Source organism: Lutjanus erythropterus, chromosome 18 (genome assembly GCF_056507025.1).
Source record: "Lutjanus erythropterus isolate fLutEry1 chromosome 18, fLutEry1.hap2, whole genome shotgun sequence".
Lineage (NCBI taxonomy): Eukaryota > Metazoa > Chordata > Actinopteri > Lutjaniformes > Lutjanidae > Lutjanus > Lutjanus erythropterus.
The window spans coordinates 25,979,434-26,007,330 of record NC_139334.1 but is presented as its reverse complement, the minus strand read 5'-3'; the positions used below and the strand labels follow the sequence as shown (position 1 = coordinate 26,007,330).

The following is a 27,897-nucleotide window of genomic DNA, read 5'->3' as shown; positions in this document are numbered from 1 at the left end:
TTAACTGATTAATTTTTTGTTTAAATATATATTTACTTTAAATTATGGCTTGATTTGTTTTGTCTGAGCAGATTGTTACATTTATTATGATATAAAAAAAAGAAAATCATCAAATTCTTACATTTTGAGACAGGAAACAGGGAATGTTTTGTATGTTTATTTTGTCTAAATGTGTTTCTCAAAATTTTTACCCCATGTACCACCTCAGAAAACATTAGGCTCCACAAGTTCAACCATTATAACTGACGATAAGATACAGCAGCATAGATCTTCAGCTGGACAGTTCATGCAGGAGGCAAGTTTATTTCTAATAAGAAGATTATTTATTGTTGACTGTTGTCAGCCACACTACCTTCACAGTAAGGCTGTGGCTTACTGTCATTACAATTTAAAGTCTAACTAATTATGAATGACGTATGCGCACGCTACGTGCACAAACGTCACTACATAGCTGATATTAAAACCAAAACAATTACAGGCAAAAACCAAAACTTATTCTGAATTATATTTCAGTGAACTCATAATTATTTTCATTTGAAATTTTGTAGTATTTTGACTATATATTTAATTTATAAATTTTAGGACACTGAGTACCACTAATTGTACTATTACCACAGTTTAAGAATCTAGGCCACAACAAGGTCTTAAACAATCAATTGATTATCTGAATTAAGGACAACTGAATTTCTGTCCATCAACTACGCACTTAAATTTTTGGTGGCTGTGGCACAGGAGGTAGAGCAAGTTGCCTACTGATCACAGGGCCACTGAACCCTGTGTTGCTCTCCAGTCACTGCAGATGCACAAGCCAGTACATTTCTTATTACGGATCCCAAGCCAGGACAAAAGAGGAATGTTGCGTCAGTAAGGGCATCCAATGTAAAAAGTCTATGTCGAATTAAATATGCAGATAGTAAAGATCATAAATAGCAGGCTGGGCAGGGCCCAGTTAGCCACGGAGATCCAATTGCTGTCACATGTAAGCTGTTACACCAGTATGCCATGTTACTCATTTTCACTTGTATTAGGCTACAATCTTGTCCTACAACGTCCCCTCAGAAATCCACTGTGCCTTCACAGACATGTTAGAGCTGGGGTGCCCGAACCTTTGCATGACAAGGACCCCCAAATATACGCACATAAGACCACAGACCCCTAATTTAAGAGGATTAAGGAATCCCATCTGAGTATTTCTTTAGTTTTAGGTTTGAAGACAATAAGTATAAATAAATGATCAAATTATGATCATTATAAATTACAATCAACTACAAAAACAGACAATCCTATTTCTTCCCATGTTGGTCCATCTTCCATAAACTATGATTAAAGTAAAAAAAAAAAAAAAAAAAAAATAGATATATATTCATCCTTTTGCTGGGGACCCACTTCAACTCACTCAAGGACCCACTTTGGGCCCCAGACCCCAGTTTGAAAACTACTGATCTAGAGCTTAGTACTGAATATCATGGAAGGGACATTACTGTAAACCTGACTAGTGGATGGAGTTTGTGTGTGCTCCCTCTGAAACACCAAGAACTAACTACAGCAGCAGTTTTCCTACAGGTTCTTGGGATTTTGATTAAAAAAAATTAATACAGAATTTTCCTGACATTGATCATTAAACGTGCGTCACTACAGACACGGAGAATCGGCTGCCACAATGACTTCAACATGCTTTAAGATGCACAAAAAGCAGACAAACACAGAAACACACACCATGTGCCACAGAGCTGAACCGATGCAGACAGACCAGAGCACAGAGCATGGTGAGGTCAGGTGACAGGAAGTGGGCGTGGCGCTGGAATGGACACAGGTGTCGCCTCTCGCTCTTTTCACCAGCTCCCATTCACGCTCACGTAAACACAGAGCAGCTCGGGGACAAGACCAAGGATGACGGTGTGGTGAGCTGAGAGGAATCATGGGTAAAATGAGGGATGGGTGAGGCCCTGTTGCCATGCAGCAGCGAGGCCATTCAGAGCCACGGTTACCACGGTTACTACGATCATCATCATAACATTACCACTGTACCGAGGTTAGAGAAACATGCAGCACCTTTTTGGGCTTCACTCCTCGCTGCGTGGACGGAGGAAAGAAGGGAAGGAAGTGAGGAAGGAGAGGAGGGACGGAGGGAGGGAGGGTGAAGGTTAAAGGTCAAGAGTTTGTCACAGGCATGCTGGAGGTGACGGGGGCTGTAGCGAGTTGGTGCTCTTCTTCGTTGGTGGATCAAAGACCTCAATCAAATACAGTTCACATATTTTCACAAACAGATCTTCAGCTCACTTTCACACACACAACTTCATTTTCACACATACTGTGCAAAAAAAATCCAATTAAAAATGTGTCAAACATGACCGATGTGTTGTTAAAATAGTCTCTGTCTTCACAGTGACAAGAATATATGACACATATTCTTATGCAGCTGTTGCACAAATGTGGTTTCCCATTTTTTGCCTCTTCAACACAGAAAAACAAAATTATTTTTTCCAATTTGTTTTTCACAGTGATTTTTAAACAAAAGTTTGATGAGAAAATAATGAAAATGTTCATATAACTATTTAATGTTATTTAAAATTCCTGATAGATACTGATTTGGCAAATACAATCTTGTTCTCATATCTGTTTTCAAACACAAGTTTGTTCTTTTTGGTGAGCCCTTTCTCTGTTTTTCTCTTGGTAAACGTGACTCGATAAGACTTCCATGCCGCTGAATGGAAAATGAAAGAAGATAATATTACAGTACATTAACTGATGGTTCTTTGAAACATCTAGTGATTATCACTTTTAACATTATGAATATGCTGACATTTAAAACTCACTGGTGTGATAAACTTCAGAAGGACAGAATTCTCTCTTTTTTTAGATTTAAGCCAGAAAAAGTACAGAAAATAAAGATGAAAACTGTCATGTGCAAATGATCAACCATGTGGGATGACAGTATATTAAGATCTATTAACCTCTACAGTTAAGGAGAATTCGATTCTGGCTGCTGAAACGCAGAGACATAAAAAAAAAGCTAATTATGCTGTCTGGAGCTGAAAAGTATCTGTTGTCTGTTGTAGGTGAACATTAAATCAGCACATTAAATCCCAAGATTCTCTGAGTTTACCTTTGGTCCTTCAAAAATAACTTTGCTGCATATGTGATGAGATTATAATAACAATCATCATAAAATGCACTTTTAGGACCATTTGTTGGTGCAGTTCAGGGTTGAACCAAACTTAACATCACCAGGATTTTTCAGGTGTCAGAAGAAGAGATGTTTTTATCTACTGAGAAAAGTCATGGCAGCCGTTACTCAGCATAAAGATTCTTCTGAGATTTCCTCTCATAGTAACTCTGAAAAATACAATACAGTGTGTAACTCTGCTGCTCTGTATGTTATATGCGTTCTTTCATTTATTAAATATCTAATTAAATAAATTGCGTAACTTGTTAACTGCATACCCTATGTGCCTACGTTATTTGAATTGAATTAACATCATAGAAACAATTAGCAAGGTTATATTTGTACACATAAACAGAACTTTAGTCATCAGTCTACTAGAGTGTCGTAACTACTACTCTTCTCTGTGTCATGTATTTTCCAGACATTACAGCGGTGACTACATGTGATTCTGTTAATCTAACGTCATATTTCACTGTTGAATACACAACAAACTAATATGAATGGTGGCATCAGCCGAATCACTGGATTGTAAGATCTAAAATTAAAAAAAACATTTAAAATTTGACTATTATTTCAATTTTTAAGAGTTAAGATTTTTTCAACTGTGATAGTCCAGTATAATGAACTGTTTTTATCCCATGATTTGACTTTACATTTTCATCTATAAACACAACTGCTGAATATGATTCTTGGTTATTTATTTGATTTTTTTTTTTCTAAAAAATAATGAATTTATGGAAATACAGGCATATCCATAGAGCAATAACAAAGCAATAGTAGTTTATAGCAATAACAAAAGTTTCCTACATTATTTAAATTTAAAAGGTTTAATTGATCTCAGGGGAGCTCTTCTATTTGTTTCACTTTTAAATACTATGCAGCTCCTGTAGTGTATTTTTAAGTCAACATCGACCTCTGCTGGTCAGATATGAAAACAGCACCTTCACCTCAGGATTTAAGAGGATCTCTCTGGCTTCTGGTTTTCAGTTTGTCCAGTTTGGTAAACTCTCTTTTATTACTAGTTAAGATCATTTAAAAGAAAAAATATCCAGTTATTCCATAAGTTTGAAATCTGTATTTCAATTACAAAGGAAGACAATGGCTATTTATAAAGGAAAAACCGGATTGGAGTTTAGAATATTTAGGTATACCTATATTATCTCCTGTAGTGTAAATTGCTATTTCTAAATTTTCAGTGTGTCACAGACAAAAACTGCTGAACATTTAATACACTGAGAGATTTTTTGTAACTCTCTTTTTATGCTGAATTATAACATCATACTGAGCAACAATTGCACTTAATCATAAACATGTGAAAAATAAATGTCATTGAAGGGCTACGGAGCATCCTCTCACACAGTTACTATAAACAAAACCTGCAAAAAAGGAAGATATTTTTGACAAAGGCACTCAGAATGGATGAACTCTCAGTGTTGAATCAGGCTGAAACAGCAGAGCAGGTGTGGTTTTGCTTCCTCCAACAGCCAACAGGAACTCACAGGGTTTACTTTAGATAACACAGAGTATGTGTGTCTGTCTCTGTGTGTGTGTATGAGTGTGAGTGTGTGTGTGCAGGTATGTGAGTTTGTATGCATCCATTTGTGTGTGAGTGAGTGTGTGTGTCCAGGTGTGTGCTGCCATATCTGCTTCTGATTTCCTGCAGGGGAACTTTGTGTCACGGTGCAGCATTATCTGACTCACCAGTTTAGTGGACTTGGGCGTCTCCAGGATCTCTAAAGAGATAAGAAAAAAAAAACAAAGACAAACAAAGAAAGTGAGAGATGAACTTTCATATTAACATAAGTCATTTACAAGGTATAAAGTCTCACAAAGATCCTGGTGCAAACAGAGTAAAGTAAACACTGATACACAACCATTAGAGGAATAATTGGCTGTGAACAACCTGAATGAACTGTCCTGCTGAAAGACCAGAAACACCTTCTTAAATTAGTTTATATGTGTCCATCTTCTACCTTCAGATAAAACTGGAAAAAAGTCAATGAATGTTGATTTGTATATAAAAACCCTTTCAGACATGCAACCCTTTATGTCAATCTGGTGGCGATTTAACACTTCGGTCTCATGTCTGAATCAGAGTTACTATAGTTTTGCATTTTTCTTTGTTTTTTTATTTTTATGTTGTTGTTATGTGGCTTTCGTTTTTATTGTTAAGATCTGAGAAGTTCAGAACAGGTATTACAATACAAACAAAACCCTTTGTGTGAAGGCATTTGACTCACAGACACGTAGGCACCCGGGTCTCAAAAGAGATTATGCACCAACGCCTCCTCATGCTTGTTGTTTTGACAAATTGACAAAGACTAAAACCCAAAATACGTCCTGTATATTTATATTTTATTTCAGTTTGCTAAAGTCCAAACTTTCATTTCAGTTAGTTTGCATTTTATTTTCTGGTCTGGTTTTTACTTTTATTTGAGTTAACTAAAATGTTTTTCTCCCCAAATAGTTTTAAATAACTATAATAATCTTGGTCTGAATTAGCATTCTGATCATGTTTAAATGACAATCTATTTAATAAACTGTGAAGAAGACCAGTTTTAAGATATCAGATCAGTCTATATTTAATCTATACTTCTCCTCACAGTGCGACCTGGGCAAAAGAAGTTAAAAAAAACAACAACATTCAACCAAAGTAATAATCAGACCAGTATTCCCTCTCTATATTTTCAATATAATATAATAAAACTTTATTAATCTCACTAGGGGCACTTTGTTGGAGCAGCTTGTTACACACACAGAATCACAGTAACATATGAAGAAACAATTCATGATATGAGGGAGCTGAACGTGGAATAGCATCAATAAATAATACTGATAAATAAACTTACTATCCAGAATAAAAAGATCATGTAGAATCTATCAATAGCAGAAATGGACAGAGCATTTAGTAACCAGATCGGAGAGGAAATGAAGGATTTTTAATAGTGGATAGTTTTACAAGCAGGTAAAACGACGACGGCAACACAGAAAATTCACTTGCAAGAACATGTCCAGAAGACGCCAAAATACTCGCTGCTTTCCAGAGAATCTGTTGTTTGCAAAATGAATTCAGATCTCTGTTTCATTCCAATGATCTTAGATTAGATTTTAGCAGTCCTGTTCAGACTGTTTCTGTCTTTTACTGTGAGGTTGTGAAACCAGCAGCGAGTGACTTCAATGTCCATATATGCCAGCTGCAGATAAATAAATGAATGTCCGGAAAAACATTTTACATACAGCATGTGAGCTAAGTTTTAGCCTACATAAAAACAAAAAAACAGTGTTCTTCTCTCCTGTTATCAAATTTTATATCTCCCTCTGCTCCCTCTCGCTTACAGGATGCAAAATATCATGTCAGCTTTGTGGATCTTTTCATAACCGTCCTATCATGTCTGAATAAAGCTGTAAGGAACATTAAAATAAACATTACTTATGTCTGTCATACTCATCTCAATTCAATATTGGAACTTCTGTTTTTCAATTACTTTCAGAAACGGGTGGTGAAACAGTTTCTCTTAACTCTATATGCAATTTTGGCGTAGTCAAGAACAGAAAAGGTCTTTCTCATCTCCATAAAATACAACTGCATTATGCATCACTGCTTGCTCACCGTCAGACTGATTATTTGGAAGGGAAGGACTCCTCCTACCTACATTCTGTAGATCCAGGAGGTGATGCAACTAATGAATTAAGGATGTGGATCAGACGAGAAATGTAATAAAACCTGGTCATCATTTACTACTCATGTCAAACATTTATTTCATTAAGTAGCTTTTAACTCTGTGCACTCTGGCCAGGCCCTTGACATCAGCTGATCAAAACCTTTTGGCTGTTCTTCAGACCAGACTTATAACTAAGGGTGACCGTGCATTTTCAGTTATGAACAGCCTGCCTTCTCGGTGTGAGATCAGCAGACTCCACTGCAGCTTTCAAGCGAATTCTTAAATCTCACTTCTACAGGATGGCCTACTATTATTAATGTTTAGCTATTTTATTGTTTTAATGATGATGTTTAATGATGTTAAACTGACAGAGATGCTCATCTTGGGATGATGCTAGTGTTTCATTTTAAAGCCTCTACTGACCAGCTCCAATGTTGCACAGGCAGATATTATTGTGCATCCCTATTATGGACTACTTTCCTCTTTTTTAAAAAAAAAATAAAATAAAATAAATAAAAATCTTTCTTTCTCTTTACCACCCTAACCCTTTTTACATGTGTATATATGTGTAGGTGTGCATGTCATGTATATTTTTTTGTGTGTGTTTTAATATGCTTGTATTCCACTGTTTTATATTTTTTTGTTCTGTTTATATATAATGAGAAGAAGTTTTTAAAAAGTCACTTTAACTGATAGATGAGGCCTGTAATTTTACATATTCAATGTCTGAAAAGGGCTTGAAATACCATCTTGCTGCTCTGGAGACGAGCATCAACATTTCCTTTAGTATAAACATCACACTCTATGTCATTCCATTTTTAGAACAATTTTTTGGTGCAGGGCAGCATTTACAGTAGCCACTGTCTCATGAGAACTTTTCTCTGTGTCGTTGCTTCAATCTGAAGAAACATCTCACTCCCAGGTGACATCCGAATCAGTCGAGTCTAATTTTGACTGCCTGTTCCTGAAACATCAACATTAGCCAGTAAAGTGTCAAGTGTGTCACCACTATAAATGCCTCTCTTTGCACCAGGAAGTGGACGCTACTGAACTGAATACAATGCACCAGCCGCCACCCCCCTATTGAAGCAGCAGTGAGGCATAACCATGGAAACAGAGTGCAGCTCCATCCTCCAGAGGATAAAACATACTGGTGACCAGATGCGGAAAGTATATAAGTCAATTTATTTTCTTGTGTTGAAAGCAGAGACAGGACAGTAATTCAACCATTTATCAACTTCTAAATTGATGGGAAATTGAAACGTCTGTTAAAAATGATTAAGTAGAAAACAGGGGGTTTTAAATACAGTCAGAGTTATCGAACTTAAAGTAAGTAGCTGTTCTGTAGCTTTCACAGCAGAATTTGTGATATAATTATAACCTCCAGCTTTTATCAACTGATATCTAATTCGTTTCTCATGATTACTGCGAGTTTGTCCACATCCTGCAGCCTTTTTTGGAAGTTAATTATGATGTTATTAGCTGCCAGTTGCACCAAAAACAGTTTAAATACTTTTCCTTAATAATTTTGTCTCTCAACAGACTATCAACAACAAACAACTGTTGTTTACTTTGATGTGTGGGAAAAAAAAGATTTTTGTGGTCACCATGAAGCCAGATAACATGTTGTTAAGTTCAGTTTGACATATACAGAAGGACTGCACACAGAGGGATTCAAACCAACAACTACGTGGGTGTTGGTGCCACACTCTGCTTGATGAGTGACTCATGACCAAAATGAAACCAGATAGCATCCTTGTAATGAGATATTTCCTGAAGTACATTTATATTTCAGGCCTTTAGCAGAAACTCTAAACCACAGTGACTTGCAGTGAATCAGCAGCTGGCGTTGCACTGCTTTGCTTAAGGGCACTCATACAGCGATATACAGATGCAGACATGGCTGATGTGGTGACAAGTCATGTCTCATAGAAAAATGACCTCTTCACATCAGTTTATATTTGTGTCAGAAAACAGTGACACAATCCAAAAAATGTGACAAAACAGTGAATGTTTAATGCAGAGGATCGTTGTCAGTAGTACTGGTCTGATACGACTTTTTTTTTACCAATACCGATTCCAAAAGCTTAACTTTAGCATCGAGTGCAGATCTGATACCAGTGCATTAAATGCCCAGTGTCTAAGATTTACAAGGATCTATTACCTGAATATAGCAGTATGTTCTCATTAGTGTATAATCATCTGAAAAGAATAATCATGAGCCATTAATATCTACAGAGGACACAGTAGAGTGCCATTTCAAGGATAATAAATCACCTGATGTCAGATTGGTTATGCCAATACTAGATCCCATATTTTTAGGTGTACCAGAGGCATTTCCGATACTTGTACCGGCATTGGAAATCCCATCAGTACAACTGACACCAAATTCTCCCCTCCTTCTTTCTGTCTCAACCCCACCGGTCGCTGCAGATGGATGTCCACACAGACCCTCGTTCTGGTCGAGTTTTCTGTCTGTTAAAAGAGAGTTTTTCCTCACCACTGTTGTTAAGTGCTTCCTCATGGTGGAAATTATTGCGTCTATGTAAATATAGAGCGCAGTCTAGATCTACTCTATATAAAAAGTACCCTGAGAAACCTTCTGTTCTGATTTGGGGTTCTATAAATAAAACCGACTTGACAACTTCCTGACCATCTTAATTCTAGAAAAATGACTAGGCTGTTAGACAAACAACCAATCAGGAGAAAGGAGGAAAGATGCAGAAGACTGTTTATTTTGGTTGAAAGCTCCTGACACTCTTTCTTGAAAAGCACAGATTCACAAACACAAACCCTTTCGCAACTGTGGTGATAAAACCTGTCAGTAAAAAAGGTGTATGGTTTGGTCACAGCAAAAAAAAAAAGGTTATCCAGAGAGAGTGGAAATTACTTTCTCCTCCTAGCTTTAGAAATAGCTAAATGACACGGTTTCTTGTCTATACCTTGAAGAAATTCAGTAGACTCTGTCCAGTGCCAACCCCTAGTTTCTTAAGATCTGGGGACCCTTTAACTGAAAACATTAGGAGGGAGACGTGTAAATCTTGCATGTCTGCTGGCCCTGACAACCCTGCATTACCTCATACTATTATTTATTAATGTCACGATAAAGTGATTTGTTTACCTGCAAGCTCTCTCACAGTGCAGAACATTTCATTTTGTTGCTTTGAAATACCACTGCATGTTTAGCGTTCTGAGCATGCATGTCCCCTAGACAACTTCCAATTCAAAAAGGTCATGAGGACATTTGTCAGGCAAATTCCCTTTTTATTTTACTGGCGAAACACCTTCCGAATGTTAAAAAGTGAATGTGTGTGTGTCCTTGCCTCTTTTAGGAACCTTGCCGGTGCCGGGCTCCGGTGTCTCTGGAGACGTGGTGTCTGCCCCATCATCAACCAGCTGGATCTGAGACAGAGACACAGAAAGAGGAAGACAGACAGCAAGAGACATTTTAGTCATGTCTTCCAAAAAGATCACAGGCTGTTACTGCCAACAATCTTTTTCATCGACGGAGCTGGCAGAGAGGGAGCAGCAGATGTTAAAGGGGAGCCACAAAAAAACAAAATCGGCTTGTTTATTGATGTTCATTCAAATATAGCACTCCCCCCGGTGAGTCGTAATTTTTCCATTGTCATGGCAACCTTTACAACTGCAGTGCAGAGAGAGTCAGGGTCAGACAGTCTTTTAAGCCAAGTGGGGGACATAATGAAGAGGATTAGTAATACAACACCTGATCGATACTGACACTGACCTGCGTGTGTGTGTGTGTGCACCTGTACAGCTGGGTCACAGCAGGTAACATCAACACAATGAAGAATTTATTCTGTGGGCTCTCTCTCAACAAAGTAGGCCTCACGCAAGCACCACCCATTAAGACAGATTTATGCCTAAGTGTCAAGCACAAGTAATTAAAGACAACTTGTCACATTCACCGATATTCTTATAATGGAGTCCACTCCAATCATGTTTTAAACAATGTAAAATGCTCCGCAAGAAGTAATAAATTGTCTGATATATATATATATATTGTTCTTTGCAAAATAAATACTTTGTTAGATTGGCTTACATGTCACTCACTACCTTGCCTGCATGTGGTATTTAAGGATTCATGAATATGCATGAGTTTAAATATGATATCGAAATAAAAATGGAAAATAAATAAAACCTTATATGAAATTAATACTCTGTCTGGCATATAGCTGCATCATAGCTTGACGATTAACTTTTTTTTTCATGAATATGTGGGCAAAATAACTTTATTAGCTGCTGGAAATATTCTCACGCTCCAACCACTGCCTCAGGGTCTTTATGCAGGTTGCTGCCCTTGGCAACATCCTCTGCTGCACTCAATGATGTAACATAATCTGTAATGAAATATATTTGCTTGTCCTTCTCCATGACTGTCACATTTCCTCTCATGTGTTTTTTTTTTTGCATCTAACTTTGACTTTGACTGCAATGACACAGCATTTACAGCAGTAGAAATACTGTTCTTTCTGTTGATTCTGATCCCCTTATACCACAAGTGGAACTACTGCTTCTCCTCAGTTTTTATCTGCTGATTTCCAACGCCTTTGTTTTTACTGTGACGAGAAACTTGCACACAATGGAGCAGAGCAGGTAGCCTCATACAAAGATTCTGCGGTGTCGATAATGCTCATGGTCAAATCTCACGAACACACACCCACTCATCTACGAGTGGCATTCATCAAGTTGAGACAAGAAAAACATTTGTATGAGCAATTAAACCTCAGAAAAAAGTAAGGCAAGCTTAGGATTAAGAAATGTTGTTGCAAGAGGCCAAATGTGTCTTAAGAAGTTTAAAGAGATTCTGCACACAGTTTTCTGAGCTGAAAACTAAACACTACAAGTGTACTGTGATGAAACATATTAATGCTGGTGTTAATAGTGACATTTCTTATCAAATTTACAAAAATCAGCATTCTGTAGGATGAAAATGGCTCAACATGCTATTGACTGTTTTGGATGCAGTGGATGTTCAGGCCTGGGGGCGAAGTTACACTTTAAAAAGTGCAAAAAGAGATTTTGTCCCCATGGTGTTTGTCTCATGCACGCACATGAGGACAGCCACACACAGCGGTGGTGTCACGCACATTGTTGCCAATGGTTTCACACTACTATGCTGATTGACAGGAGGCAATAATGTGCCAAGAAATGCTGCAATGTGCCAGCAAAGACAGAGGAGACTGCTACAGTAGTTAGGAAGCATGGATGTAAACAATGCACGATTTAGAAGACTTTGAAATACTTTAAGTTTTATGAGGAGGAAAATGCATTCAACCTGTTTGTTAGACCTCAGAGATATTCATAATGCCTTTTGGTTAGTGTTGCAGGGCTGTCGTAAACATAACTTTTGTTTGTTTACAAGACAACTCCACAGGGCATTTGAATTGTGAGTGTTTGTTTACTGTTTATACATGTGGAGAGCCTTAATCCAAAATGAGATAATTGCTATTTCAAACAACAAACCTACCACAATGAGAAAGTAACAAAATTTCATTAAGCCCCCAAAAACAGGCCATGACAAAAAAACACTCAGATATTTCACCACCACAGGTAATCTATGGTCACTGTAACATGCTGGGACACTATGCATCATTTTCTGGGAGAAAAAAATAAAGCTGTTTTTCAACTGAAAACAACCAAGCACTCAGCCTGAAGCAATAGAAAGATCCTGGCACCACTGAGACAGCAGAGGAAAATATCAACCCCCACATAAACACACTGCACCAAATAAAAGGAAAAACAAAATATCGAACATCTTAGAAAACAAGAAACTAAACAATAGATATACGGGTGCCGACAGTGACATCATCCTCTGCTTTATGGACATCAAGCAGTTTATCAAGTAGATCTTTATTTACTAAACAGTTCAGTAGTTACCTGTGATTGTCTCACAAAAATCCCATGATTCTCCTCGCAGGTGAAGTAGCGCTTCCCCTGCACAGTGCCGTCGTTCTTGCCCTTGGCCTCATCCAGGATGACTCCCACCCATTTTCCGGAGGCGAAGAGTGTGTTGCCGATGTAAGCGACCGTGCCGCGCTGCCCCTTCCCGATCACCTCCACCAGGGAGCCCACCTTGACGGGCCGCCCGCCCCCGTCCGAGCTCATCCTGCTGCTGCCGCTGCTGGTGGTCTGGGTGGGACATGGGAAACACAGAGAGAGAGCTGTTGAAACAGGAAGCCATGTTCACGCCAACGCTGTTGAAGGTGATTTTGTTTGTGTATTTAAAAGGGGCACGCCACTAAATATAGATATCAGTGTAGCTTTGCAAGTCAGAGGAACTTCTCAGCCTGTGAAAATCATTGGATAATGTCTTCTGTGGCTCTTGTGGTTCTTGTCTGAGCAAACATCCCAGATGACATCACAGTCATGTCATCAGGGTTGACTCACTTTGGGCTTGATGACAACAAATTTACAGAACATCTACATTACAAACTGGAGAAGTGGAATTTAAAAGATGTAGGTGTTAACCAGATTGGGCAGATCTAATGACACTGACATCTGTATTGATACTGCAGGAACTGGTGTTTTTGAAGCTTGATGATACCACAGATTAAAAATGAGGACATCCCAGCCCCAGAAGCACCAAACTAGGGCTGCACAACTAATCGCAATCTCATTTTTAAATGACGACAGTTCACTTACGACATCCACGGCACGCTGCATTCACACGTTGACTGATTTGCTTCGGAACAAGTTGAATATTGAGGTATTTTACACAAGACCTTTAAGTTTAAACCCAGCACTTTATGAAAGTGCAATCCTAAATAGCTGTAGAAAGACTTCAGGATGACACTTAGCATTACAAATGGGATTTACGATGGCCTCCAAAGAATGATTGATGGTTATGAGGATTAAACAAAAAAAGAAAAAACGGGACAATCCAATCACAACTAAGCACATGCAGTATCTAACATTTCCGTCCCATAATGTTATGATCCAAGCTGACTGCTCCATCGGATCAGTGTGCAATGTGCATAAGTTTCATTGCATCTCTAGACCTTTTATTGAGACACTCTGACACTTCCTCCACCAAGGAGGCTATGTTTTTTGGTGCTGTTGTTAGTCTGTTCATCAGCAGGATTACAGAAAAACTAAAGGGGGCAATTTTCATGACACTTGGTGGCAAGGTGTTGCATGAGCCAAGGAAGAACCCATTAAATCTTGGAGAGGAAGCAAATTGTGAGACAGATAGATTATTTTTTTTGTACACACACTCGTTAACATTGTGAGGTGGGGCATTTGGCCTTGGAGGTCTGTGCTATCCAAGTGACTTTCTAGTTGTAAACGCGGTCAAATACGACACTGATTGCCTCCAGAAATAGCTAGGAGCCCTCAGATTATGACTTGTTGAAAATGTGTTTATAGGTGTACAAACTGTTTTTTTTTCCAGAGTATTAACTGATATTTCTTAACTCCTTTCTTACTGAAACTGAATATCTTTGGGTTACAGGCAAGACAAAATATTAGAGGACTACATCTTGGGCTTTGGGAAACTGATTTGTCAAACAACTAATCAATTAATAGAGAAAATAAACAAACAGATTAATGGGCAATGAACATAATCACCAGTTGCAGCCCTACACAAAAGGGTTCGACATTATCCATGGCCTGGTGGCCACAAAAAGTTACTCTGTGGCCACCAAATATTCCATGAAGTTGGCTCCCCATGGCCACCAAGTTTTATCCCCATACAAGCCTTCCAAGACACAAACATCCCGATTCCTTTGCACCGCTCTGTTAAACGTCTTACGAAAACAGTGAACAGAAATCATCCACGGTTAGCTTCTGAGCCAACTCAACCTGCTAACAGGATCCTTACAGAAGAATCAGAAACACAAAAGGAGGACTATGAAACTATGAAACTCAAAACAGCAACAAAAATTAATGAGTGAATGGAAGCGGGAGTTCAAGGCGGCAAGAATACAACATATCTAAAGACGTAATGTAGTGCAGTGCGTGCCGCCAGTTTCCTCAACTTGCTAAGAAGTCATTTTTCATTGGAAACAATGCTTTCAGCAAACACTACGTCACAATTCATGGGAAAGGGGACAACACAGGTGTCACGGTAAAGGAAGGCTATGTTGAGTTGTGTTAAATTTTCTGTATTGTCTTAATGCAAGTTTAGATGTGGGCCACCAAAAATGTACTTTGACCATCAGGATATATACTGGTGGCGAATGGGGCCACAGTTCTATCCCTGATCTAGCATTTCCTAACCAGTGCATTCATAACAATCCATTTTAGCTCTATGCTAATGATGCATGTCTGGTCCATGTGTGTTCTGTTTGCTTATGTGAAAAGTTTCTTTGCATTCACACAACTTCTGTTGAGACACTGTGCACTTTTTGTTAAGTGGATTGTCGAGTCCCATTTCCAGGTGGTGAAATGCCGACGTTTTGGGAACGAGACTCAACAATTAAGTATTTTACCAGCCTGTGATTGGCCAAAGTCTCCTGTCACAGACTTGATTTTCTAAAGTATGGAAACAGAGCCAAGAGGAGGAGTCTAATTTTCTGTCAGACCATTTGAACTACATTACACTTAAAAGTTATTATGGAACTTTTGCCCAATGATGCCAAAAATAAACTGCCTATCCCTGCTTTAATGTGGCCAAATGCATCACTCACTGCCACCAGAGATAGTTTGGGGCAATCAGGTTATAACTTGTCCTAAGTGCATTTACAAGTGTACCTATGCTGTGCCTGAAAATTGGCCTTGGTTTTGTAAACTTTCCTTACATCAGTTATTAAAATTTTCTAAACAACTATCTGCATGGACTGGAGTCCTTTAAAGGTTCTGTGGATTAACCAACCACATTTTCATTAGCATTGTTAATATATTTTATTGATAAAGCTTACAGGCCTGGCCTACTAAAAAGGTTAACAGCCTATAAAACATTTTTGGTGTTCAGTTTCTCTCAAAGCACTACTATTTCAATCTGACCCAAGACTTGCAAGAGATAAATGAGTCATTGTCACCTTCATGTTATGATCATCACAACTTTACAGTAACCACCTCCTGGCATGATAAATAAACGCATGTAGGAAAATCTGTCACAAACTGGCTACACGTTCAATCACTGCTTTAAACAGTCCATTTCCTTGCATGACTGACAGAAATTTGGCTCTGATACGACTACAGTATTTACTGTTTTACAGGTCAGCACACATTAGCTAGCTGTTGAGGGGAAAGGACAGGACAATAAGTAGTGTCAGTATCATTCTGACCCACTGAGCTGTTCAGAACCACACAATAAGTAAAATAAGGCCCTGCCCTGCACTTTCTAAATGTCAATGCATGCTTAAACAGCACTGCACTCACTTTCAAGCCGAGGAGCTGAATTTTTGTGATAATTCCATGGCAACAATCACCTGAGATTTCATAAAGCAGCAGTTCTCATGTGTGGAGAACAAATTGCACAGTTGAACGTTTAAACAGGGGCACATTTACTCAAGCTGCAATATTTTGTAATCAAATAATCCTGCATAACCCAATTTACAGTGTGATGTCCTAGAACTGATGGTGACTCAGCAGAACACCATAGAGAGGAGTAGATATTATTACCTTGTGAGAGAACATGCTTCGACTCTCCTTCAGCTTACTGTAAACATACAGTCTCTATATTCTATAACACAAACCCTCCCACGGGACAGTGAACCAAAACAGGCAAACAGCAGCAACACAAAACCATGAAGTATTATATCTGTCCCGTCCGCTGCAGGTCCATGTGGTCATGTTAGACAATTACTGTTGTATAATCCAAGCAATTTTATTGACACTGCTTTCAACAAGTCTATGTCACCAAACTTGCTGACAACTTACAAAAGTTTTACAGAAAAATTAAACAAAAACTTCAATAACTAATTCCATTTGCAATAATAACAGGTTCCTTGAATTCAAACTGATACCTATATTGATAGCTGCACAGTAATAACATCAGCTAACATCAGCCATATTCAATTTTTTTTTAATAAGGACCCTTTAAATTTGTTTTCTAAAGAATCACAAACTTTTTTTACAGTTGAAAAATAAACTTATCATTGCTCTCTGGTGGCCAAACTACTTTATGGTGACACTTTATCTAAACTACTGAAAACGCAGACTATATTTTACATTTCTCTGCTGCAACTTCTATCACTTATAGTCAGCCACACACTAATACATCTGCAATAAGTCTTATCATCACAACTTAAGTCCAACAAAAGTTGATAAGCAATTAGGGATGGGAATCGAGAACTGGTTCTAGTTGACAACCAGTTCCAAATTGTCTCATCTATTTGAATTATTTGCCTCCATGCTGCTGATCAGTTCCTTTTATCAGCGGCGGTGTGTTTTTCTGACAGCTAGGCATTGCAAACCAATTACATCAAACTCACACGTCTGATGCGCTGATGGATACTTGCCACAAAAAGGAGTCATGGTGGAGAGGAAGAAACAGTCCAAAGTGTGGCTTCATTTCACAAAGAAAGATGACAGTGCTAGTTGTAACGTCTGAAAATGATCATTTCAAATATGGGTGGAAACGCTGGCAATATGCTAAAACATATTTTTATGCAACATGGGCTTACATTCCAGTGATGCTATTTATTTGACCGCCTTTGCAAAATTGCCTCTGTTTCCCAACAGAGCGGCGTGTCACTTAGAGGGTAAGTATCCTGTGTTATGTGATTTTAATGTTTTAAAGGGTTCCGATTCATTGATGTTACATGATGACAGACACAAACTAATAGATCAAGGCAGCGGTAGACCAGCACCTCCCACCTTCGGGAGTACAAGACTATTTTAGCCAAAGGAGTCTGGTTGCTTTGAAGAGAGCGATATTTGGGTTAAGTGACAGTTGATTCCCATCAGAAAAAGTCTGATGGCAAGATAAAGCAGTGAAAATAATCTAATTATAGCATACACTTAAACTGTTATTGACTTTTTTAGGTAACTAAAGTAAGCTTTGCTGCTGGCCCTGTGCTAAGCAGTACAGTGTTTAGCTTCCTACACTACCAGTGACTATGGATAAGTACCTCATACAACCCCACTTCAAAAAATCCAAAAATCCCTTTAACAGGCAGCCATCCTTATTGCACAAGATGGAAGCATTAAATCGAAGCAAAGTATAGACTGGAATGTGGAAATATAACGACTGTTTTGTTCAACATAAGCTCAAAGGTGGTGTCACTTCTTAAGACGCATTTTGAACGGTTTACATTTCTCAACCACTGAACAATGGATTTACTGCTCAAAATACAAACGGTATATAAAGACAAATATGCCCAGAGACAAAGAAGGGATGTGTTTATCAGGGGGGAAATTGTCACTTATTTCTATTCTCAGCTTAGTATTTATGGAAACTAATTGGTTCTCTGCTGAGGCCCCAGAGCTAAAATCTGTTTCTTCTAACAAAACATTTTGTTGGCAAAAACATTAAGTATAATATCAAGAAATTGCAGCCATTCAACTCCACTTCACTACTTCTCTCATTGAACAGTTGCAGATGATCTTTTATTAACATCACCACTGAGATATTCAGCTCTGAAGCAGCAGATATGCCATCCCTGAATTCCCCTGATTGCTTAAAGTCTAATTAACCTAGCTTATAATTCATGACCAACATGGAAAGAGACGTTTTAACTCGTCATGTGCAAGTGAATGCGTCCTTGAGTCTTTGTCTCTTCGTCAAGCGTTTTCTACGTCATAGTCAAGTCTTCAGATCTTTTAGGCAAGCTTTAACATCTATTCAAATCCATCAGATCCCTTCAGATTCATAACAGAAGCAGGAATCCTTGGTTTACAGACCACACAAACTCAAATGCACCATTCAACAATCTGCAATCAGTCTTCCAATGGTGTTTATAATTTAATGCCTTCTTTAAAGGTAGAATCAGACGGATTTGTCCAAGCTGTTTCAAAAAACACCAGAAAGATACCAGGATGTCAAATACAGATGTTGTGGGTTGGTAAATTGTCCCAAGCACAGCAAAATAATGAGAAAAATAAGGAAATACAGGCAGAGTGCAAGGTCTCTGCAGATATAGCCACCACTGCACGCCTCTAGTCGGTCACAAGTGATGATCGAAAGGGACTGTGTTTCTATGAGTCGGTGTCTATTTGTTTTTTAAAAAGGTTGCATATGTTACCTTTAAAGTCATAAGATAGTTTTGAATGTGTTGCTTTGCTCACAGCAGTTAACAGTCAGTTATGTAGCATTCAGTGGTATTCAGTCATCGCTCCGACCTGTTTGCCATGTGCTGGAAGCAGAGGACCCGAGGAGGACGTGCTGAATTATTTAGTGCCACTCTACTCTTAAAACACACGCAAGCTCACATTGACTAATGCTAAAAGAAGATAAGAACAGTGATACAGTCTTATTTGCTGCACTGTAACGCTCACAATGCTCTGATGACGGTGCTGATGAAACTTGTCAGCCTCAAGACCGATTTGTTTTCTCGAAAAAGTCAGCTACTGAAATGCTGTTGTGTACATGGTTTTAACACAGCTTATGCAGGTTAAATGACAAAGTATACAATCTACGGACTGTTTTTGATAAGTGAGGGTTTTTTTATCTAAAGGAAAGAAAAGAGTAGCTAAAAGGTCCTGTATGTAGCCAAAATCTAAGAGCGAGCACTGATGTCATCCCTCCCGGTGACAGGGAAGCTGCTTGACTCAGAGACGGATGACAAACAGGAAGTCTTCTGGGGCTCATGGGCTGTGTGTCCAGCTGGCTGCTGATAACAAAAACCCTTATCAACCTATTACCTGCCTGTCATGTATCATCTCCTACTTTGAGTCGAGTCATTGTCACAGAGGTCTGAACCTTAACATCGCAGCAGCAGTGCTGAACCCGGAGGGGCATCTGAGCTGAACAAAGAGGCAACAATTCAGACACAGGAATGCAGCGCTGAAATGGATTAGAAACCCTTCTATTCAAAGTAGAATTTGACATGAAGCAGATGACAGAATGAAACAAATTGAACAGACGTAACAGGAACAATGGCGCACAACTTAAATATCACAGTCTGGCCCATTCATTCACCTTGCTGGGAAGTATAAACACCTCGCACACACTCACCCGGGTATACGTGTTCCTCCTAGTCTGTGACATGTTTCCAAGATGCCCCAAAGCCGCCTGTCTTGTCTGAAGAAGCGTGTTATTGGGGTGAGTGTCGGCCAGACAGAAGGGGGTCTAGGTCTAGGAGAGGGGGTGGGAGGGGGGGTCGGTGATGCTGCCGGAGCGTCTCCCTCTTCCTCTCTCTGTTTCTCTACACAGAATCACACCATCTCTCTCCTGATCCTCACAGCACAGCCTGAGCTCCCAAAACTCCCCGTCCCTCCTCTCTGCCGCCGCCAGAGGAAAGCCTACAGGAGCTCCTGGCTCTGTCAGAAAGTTTCTGAGGGGCAGACGGCGCCGATCCACCTCTCCTCCCGATGAATGGGTCAGATGAAAACAGCAGAGCGAAAAAAAAAACGGGGGAATAAACAGCCAGACTCGGTCTGTCTGCTGTGAGTGCATCAGCTGAGCGGCAGCACTGCGCTGCGCTAGTGTCTGTGCTGGCTTCTGCAGGAGGGAGGGTGGTTTAGGCCCAGACTGAGGTGCTGGGTCCTAAAGCCTGCAAATATGCTTCTATAAAGCATCTCAAAATAAACTTGACAGTCATTATTCCCAAGCTTGTCCTCCCAATTTGGCAAGTTCTGAGTTGTTTTGGACTTCTTCAGGACTGCTCTGTGGCCAATCAAAGAGCTGTTTAGTCCTGATAAGATGTATCATGAAAGTGCAAAGTCCTTTCATGATCACTACAGTTATAAATGACCCATCAGTTGACAAAAACAACTCTTTTAAAGTGATCGTTCAGATCATTACTATTATTTGACATGAGGTTGTAAGAAGTACGTAGTCAATGCATTACCTACAACAGATGGTGGTCGGCACACCCCCAGTTTGGAGAAGCAGAGAGGGGCACCAGCATGAAATATAAGCAATGATCAGCTGTGGACACGGTCAGCAACAAAAGTATTTTAGCCACTTAAAAAAATGTCAGACAAAGAAAATCGATTTCAGTTAAAGGGTACACTATATTTAGAATATTTTCACCTCTTTACTTTGCTGTCAGACAACCTTTTCTGACAGACAAATTCTGTTATATAAGTGAAATATTATTGCTCTCTGCAAGTCAATCAAACTCCACAGCAAAATCAGTAATTTTACCTTGCTGGTCATGACAGTTGCTGGTCTACCACTGCCTTGATCTTTTAGTTTATTTGTGTTATTGTGTGATTGCTATTATGTTTTGGAAGGATGGTTTGGATTCACTAAAGTCACACAAACTAACAGACTGACATAGACCAGCAACGAACAAAATTACTGATTTTGCCTTGGTTGGTTTGGACTGAGCTATATTTGGCTTATATAATGGCTTTTTTCACATCAGAGAAGGCGCTCTGATGGCAAAGTCAATCAGTAAATACTTTTTGTTGCTGACCCTGTCCACAGCTGTTCATTGCATAGCTTCCGTGCTGGTGCCCCTCTCTGCCTCTCCAAACTGGGGGTGTGCCAACTGGCATCTACTGTAGGTAATTCACTGATCCAACTAGGGGTGTAGCAATACATCAGCCTGGATCGATTTACCGAATTACCGAATTCAAAAAAGTTCCAAAGTACCAATATGATCAATGCAGTGGAAATATCGATCTCTATGTCATCCTTAAGATGGGCTTTTATTTTGAAACCTGTCCTAAGAATCAATATAACATCGTATCATGATGAAATTTGTGATTTTCACCCCTACATCCAACCCCACATCAAATAATCCAAACTATCCCTTTAAGGCTAACAATACAGCAGCGAAATATAGTATAAGAGTGCAGATGCATCCCAGATGCAAACTCTCTTCTCCTTGCACTGCAGTCTATGTGAGATAACTGTCAAATTCACTTTCTGTCTTCTGCCAAAAGCATGAATGCTCTGAGGAAAAAAAAAACATATCTAGCCTAGAAATTAAAAAACAAAAACACAGACAGTCAGCAACCAGGGGGAGGGAAGTGAACCAGTTCAACTCAATCTGGTGCCATTTCATTGTGGCTGAACACAAAAGGCCCAGGTGATGCTCTGTAATGCAGCACTGACTGTAAGCAAAAGCCAGCAGATTGCATTAGGGCCCCGCCTGATGCTGTGGTGGCCCATCACAGAGCAAGGATTAGCCCTCCTTTATCAGCTTTTATCAGCTAACTGCATGGCTGGGGCTTTTTTTTCTAACTCTCTCTATTTCTGTGTTGTCATCTTTTTGCAATGGAAGCAAACGCTGCAGGGTTTCTGTGTGAAAGCTTTCAGCTTAGAGGCTGATGAGAGATGTTGTAAGAGTGAGCATTTCAGCATCAGAACAAAAGAAAACCAGCCTTAAAGAGGGGGTAAACATTTCTCCTACTGAATAATGCCTCGCTCATAAAGCTTCACCAACAAGAGTGGACCAGAAGGACAACAAAATGCACTGTCTGTAAGCTCAAAATTACCCAGCAGGGATACACTGATTGAGGCAGTATATATGTTTCTGACTTCAGAGCCTAGACGAAACCTCTAAAACTGCATATAAAGTCTATCAGACATGGGAGAATTGGGGATGTTTAGGGACACAATAAATCTCTGCAGTCTCTTTGCACCCTTTTATGCAAATGATGGAGGCAGAACCAGAAGAGGAGGTGTGGGAGGAAGGGGAGAGGGGGAGCCCTTATCTCTCACTGAGGAAATAATAAGGAGACAACCAGCAGACAGCCAAAATCAAAGAACTGCCTCTTTACACAAAATGAGGACAATGGCAGAGGAAGAGGCGTCACCACCAGCTCAGCCAAACGCTGGCTGCTGCTGTGAGCTTTTTCAGACCAGTGCACAGGAAGGTTGCAGGAACAGAGGTGACGGACAAGGATTTTAAGGGGAACATTACAACCACACTGTCCGCAACTCAGCCGGTCTGCAGGTCCGGGAGGAACAAATCGATGTCACTATGCAAGGTAAAGATGAGCATGTGTGTGTCCTTGAAGCTGGAATTGATTAAGATGATGTATGAGAAATATGATTGAAGTTTTTAGAATGTGAAAGAGATTGTGTCTACATAGACAGTTGAATAACGGGCTGAAAAGCAAAACTGCTGTGTTAACATTATGTCACCACCTAGGTAAAGAATTCTTAGGTACGTCACAAAAAAACAGTTTCATTTAAGGATGAAAATAACAACTATGCTAATTTGCTTAGAAATAAGCTAATTTGTCAGATTTTCTCTTTGCAATTAAGTCAATGGATAGTAATTTGTTAATTTAATATGAAGAATAAAAATAAATGATAAATGTTAGCTTTCAGATCCCAAAGTGATGTCTTCAGATTGGTTACTTAATATGACTTAGAGTGAAAAAAACAAATGATTAAATGAGTATAATAAAGATCTGAAACAGATAAAGCAAATTTTTAAGTAGCAATCAGCAAATATTGTTCTTTTACTCTATAAATAGTTTAAACCATTGATTAATACTGGAATCAGTTCCTGTCTAGCTGATTTCAGCACAAGTTTAATTTATTATAAGGGTATACAGATCAATGTCGCTCAATACTAAAACACCAGAACAGACCATATAAGCTTTTTATAATCAGTGTGACTTTAAATATGTCTTAATGTAAATGTGATGTTGGCTTAATGTCTGCTTGTTTAATAACGGCGTAAATATAACTACTCTGTGATCATATGCAGTAGGGCTGCAATGATTATATCTTATTATTCTTCATTAACTGGTGAATGGACAATGGGCAATAAAATGTCAGGAAATACTGAAAAATGTCCTGCAAAAGTTTCCAGGGACAAAACCAACCAATTCTAATTGTAATAATTGTTCTGTCTGAGTATCAGTCCATTACCAAAACATATTAAGTTCACATAATGATTATCATATCTGCTTGAAAATAATCATTGTTATCTAAATCATGATAATTATCCAAATTGTCGTCAACTCATTTTCTGTCAGTTCACTAACTGATGGCTCCACTAATTGTTTTAGCTTTAATATACAGTACACTAACCATGTAGCCAACATAAATTTGATGTTTCAATGTAAGGCAGGTTATATGTAGCAGTTAATCAATAAGTTTTTAGTCAGTGTTGAAAACTGTGGGCTCACTTCACTACATTTGATGAAAATTCAGCTAAATGCAATTACTCTAACTTATTGCACCAAATTATGGCAGGTTGAATCATTGAAAATATCGATAGGTATTGATATCAAGGGTATGAATATCAATATCAATCAATATCAGTATCAACTCATAATGACACCCAACTGTAGTTATCATAAATGACATATCTTTGGGTACTGAATTGTATTTCAGACAAACAAACAAGTAGCTTTATGAAATTGTGACGAACATTTTTTCAACATTTGCTTTATTCCACAAGTAATTAATTGAAAAAGTAATCAATCATTTATTTATAATGAAAATAGCTCTGCTAACAATAGTGGATGAAAATTAGCTAATTATATGTTGGGCCTCCACTACACTACACACATGCTAATGATATTCTGCCTGGTCTCAAGACTGTGTCATGGAAAAATAGGTCATCCATAGAAAACAGGGGCAGAGCCTGTTCATTCCAGTACTTCATGTCAATGTGTATCAAATTAGCATGAAAGTGCCTGAATTAACTGCAAAGTCAATAAAAAAAATCCCTGAAGAATATAAATAAAAACGTCCGGGGCTAATGTGAGAGCATGTAAGAGCTAAATCTGTAATTTGGTGCCATCTAGTGACTTTAAAGGAGCAGTTCAACCCAAAATCAAATGTATATATTTTTTCTCTGGCATGTAGTGGTATTTATCCATCTAGATTGTTTTGATATGAGTTGTCAAGTATTGGAGATATCAGCCAGAGGGATGTCTGCCTTCTCTTGAATACAACGGACTTAAATGGCTCTTGGTACTGGAAGCACCAAAAAAGTACATTTGAAAATCTCAACAGCAATGTCTCCTTTCAGAAATCATGACCCACTTACTTAAGACAGCCTTTGTTATGAGCATGAGTTTCATGTAGGAACTATTTTATTTCTGTGATACAAAGAAATACTTCATACATGAAATTTAGATGGCTAAATAGGTCAGAGAGAAAATACATATTTTTTTTACTTTAGGAGTGAATGGTCCCTTTAAAAACCAGGGACCACTACTCCAAAGAAATCCTACTGCCCTATTGACCTGAATAATGTGATTAACTTCACATAATGAGCAGCTATTAATCCAAAAATAAGGAAATAACACTGTTTGCCTGTTTTGTCTAATGGGACTCATAATAAATCACAGCATGGGTGTGGCTGCAGGCTGACATGACATTTTCTTCCAACAGATTAACCAAATTGGATGAGAAATTAGGGGAAAACAATCTGGATTGAAGATTAATTAATTTAAACCAGAATAAAGCCCGTTCATCCAATTAAGAGCTGGATATTTAGATCCACACCGCCTCCATAATCACCAACTAAAGCTAATTAAATATTCGTAATGGTGTAGACACCATAATTATGCGTTTTAAATGTGCAAATAATGCATTTTATACCAGCTGTGAGTGGTAGTAAAATCGTGGGTTTTGACGCTGAGGTTTGGTGCTGTCAGCTGTGAGTGGGACACTCCCTGGCCAGCTGCTAGCATGAGTAGCCGTTAGCTTCGGTTGGTTTTCTCTATAAAAACCTCTAATTTTAACAAGACACGCACATGAGTCTTCACAGACATGTGTGTTTATTTATTTTACATTTATATTCCATTGTCCAAATGACATACGTGTGCTGAGTCTTACCTGTTTGTGTGTTAAAATCCGGCTAACCGCTCAGCTTCGTCCCTGACAGGCTACATCCATCCATGGAGGTCTGACCGGACCGTTCCGTCCTGAGGTGTCCGAGCTGCTGCCTGACCCAGCCCGCCTCACAGAACCCGAACAGGCCGGTGATATCTGGTCTTTAACACTGTATGAGACTATCATTAAAATGTATTTTAATAAAAGTACATTACTGCATTCACTGGTACGTAGATGACAGCTGACAAGGCTGAATCAGAGACAGACAATGTCGTGTAAATAATATGTATTTTATTAGAAGAGAATTTAGTACATAAAGGGCAATTCCTCTAAAAAAATTCCTCTACCATGTCAGGCACTTTTAAACTTCATCTAAGTAAAACATAGACTAGTGAGGATATATATACATAGATTTATATTTATATAAAATTTTATTATGTAAAAGAAAGAAGGCAACAAAGAAAGAAAGAATCATGGGGAATAAATTTGACATTATTCACATATGTAAAAACTATTTTTGAATATGTTCTTGACAGATTACATGGCATATTAAAAATAAAACAACATAATGGAGGTCAAGATGGCATATTGGAAATTTATAATTATGTTAAATTTTATTTTGATCCAGTGTGTTTTTGTAAATATATATATATTTTTTTTTTCCTCTTTATTTCTTTCTCCTAATTAGTTGTATGATGTTTTATGTTGTGCTTGTGTATTTTTGTTTGTTTTTACATGTGCAGGTATGTGTGGGAATCGCCATGGAAAATGTGTAGACTTAAATATTCACCAATAGAGGAAAAGTAAAAAAAAAAAAAAACAGAATCAACCAGAAAACAAAATCAGCTGTGGAAATGAAAAGGTATCTTAACCAGAGCACTTTCCGTAATATTATATTATATTATATTTTGTGTTTGGTCGCATCACCTGAGCTACAATGATTAGCTGATCAAAAGAAAATTAATTGACAGTTAGTTTCATAACTGATCAGTTGTTTCAGTCATTTTTTCTCACTTATGGCAGCAAATAAAGAGTCTTTGGGTTTTGGACTGATGGTTGGACAAAAGAAGCTATTTGAAGACGTCACTGGGGTCAGGGAAATTGTGATGATTGTTTTCCCAATTCTTGTTTTACATTTCTTAACGATTAATCTTGAAAACAATCTGCCAATCATTAGTTGCACCCCTAATTAAGACACATTTACCTTTGAGCACAATGGAGTTTAAGTTGAATGTTCACTGACAAAACGATGTAAATTAAATCCTGATTCATGTCACAAATTTCATATGAAACAGAGATATTCATTAGATCTGTAATAAAAAACAACTGACGACCTCACAGCTTGTGAGCATCAGCCTGGAGCACAGTCATTAACAGTGCAGCATCCTGTATGCAAAACAAACCACAGTGCAGAACCTCAGTATTGCCTCAAGCCATCAGTATCCGATTCATTTCCCAGCAGGCTCCACGTCCTGTGGCCACAACCCTCTTCTTGCTTTTATAAATCAGAGACTTGTTCTTCCTGTTTGGCCGAACCATTGACACAAATAAAAGAGTCTGTGGGCTGAACAGGTGCTGGACTCTTTTTCAAGCCTCCAGGAGCTCGACTGTGGTTAAGAATGAGATGAAAATTTTAAAGCTGTAGGGCTCAGCTTCAGTTTCAGCAACTGGAAAATTGTTCTCCAACCACATTACACAGCTGGTCCTGGTATGAAGAAATCTGAGAATAGGTCTGTTGTGTGGATACATTTTTTAGATGAAAATGTGAAGTAGAAATTACACATGCATGTCAAATAGACGGCAAAGCTGTTAAATGCATGAGTGCATGAAGTGTAACTTATGCAAAAAATCATAGTTGAGAGCAGCAAAGGATATACTCTCTTTGACAATTACAAAAAGAAGGTGGAAATTAAGAAGGCTATTAAAATCCTAAAAATCAGACCTGCAACTTATCTCAAGCAGCTTTGCAAACAATCACATAACATGGTTTTGGTAAATCAACCACACAACAATAAGGGCAATAAGACTGCACCAATCCAACTTTTTCTCTCCAATACCACTGCGGTGTTTCCCTAAAATAAAAATCTGTATACCTCACCGTGTTAAATTTACTGTAAGAATTTCTATGTAAGGTAATGTGAGACCATAAGGGATTACTGTGGCACTAAGAGTAAGTAAGCAGTCTGCTATAACTTAACAAATCTAACTGATAACAGAAAAAAAAGTATATAATCTGCATG

At 38.5% G+C, this 27,897-nt stretch overlaps 1 protein-coding gene across 6 annotated transcripts in view; it reads right to left on the bottom strand.

Moving 5' to 3' along the window:
• Nucleotides 1-25,779, bottom strand: part of dctn1b (dynactin 1b) — a 57,125-nt gene extending 31,346 nt beyond the window's left edge. Inside the window, exons 1-5 of one of the 6 annotated variants that reach the window (XM_084741897.1) lie at nucleotides 25,661-25,779; nucleotides 12,730-12,981; nucleotides 10,152-10,230; nucleotides 4,868-4,899; nucleotides 2,053-2,073 (exon numbers count right to left, since the gene is read on the bottom strand). In XM_084741897.1, the coding sequence (XP_084598023.1) occupies nucleotides 2,053-2,073; nucleotides 4,868-4,899; nucleotides 10,152-10,230; nucleotides 12,730-12,957 (360 nt within the window). In that variant the 5' untranslated portion in view covers nucleotides 12,958-12,981; nucleotides 25,661-25,779. Of the gene's footprint in view, nucleotides 1-2,052; nucleotides 2,074-4,867; nucleotides 4,900-10,151; nucleotides 10,231-12,729; nucleotides 12,982-19,912; nucleotides 20,335-25,660 lie in introns of those variants that run through there. The other 5 variants (XM_084741891.1, XM_084741893.1, XM_084741892.1 and 2 more) reach the window with 5 other exon arrangements.
• Nucleotides 25,780-27,897: the final 2,118 nt, after the last annotated feature.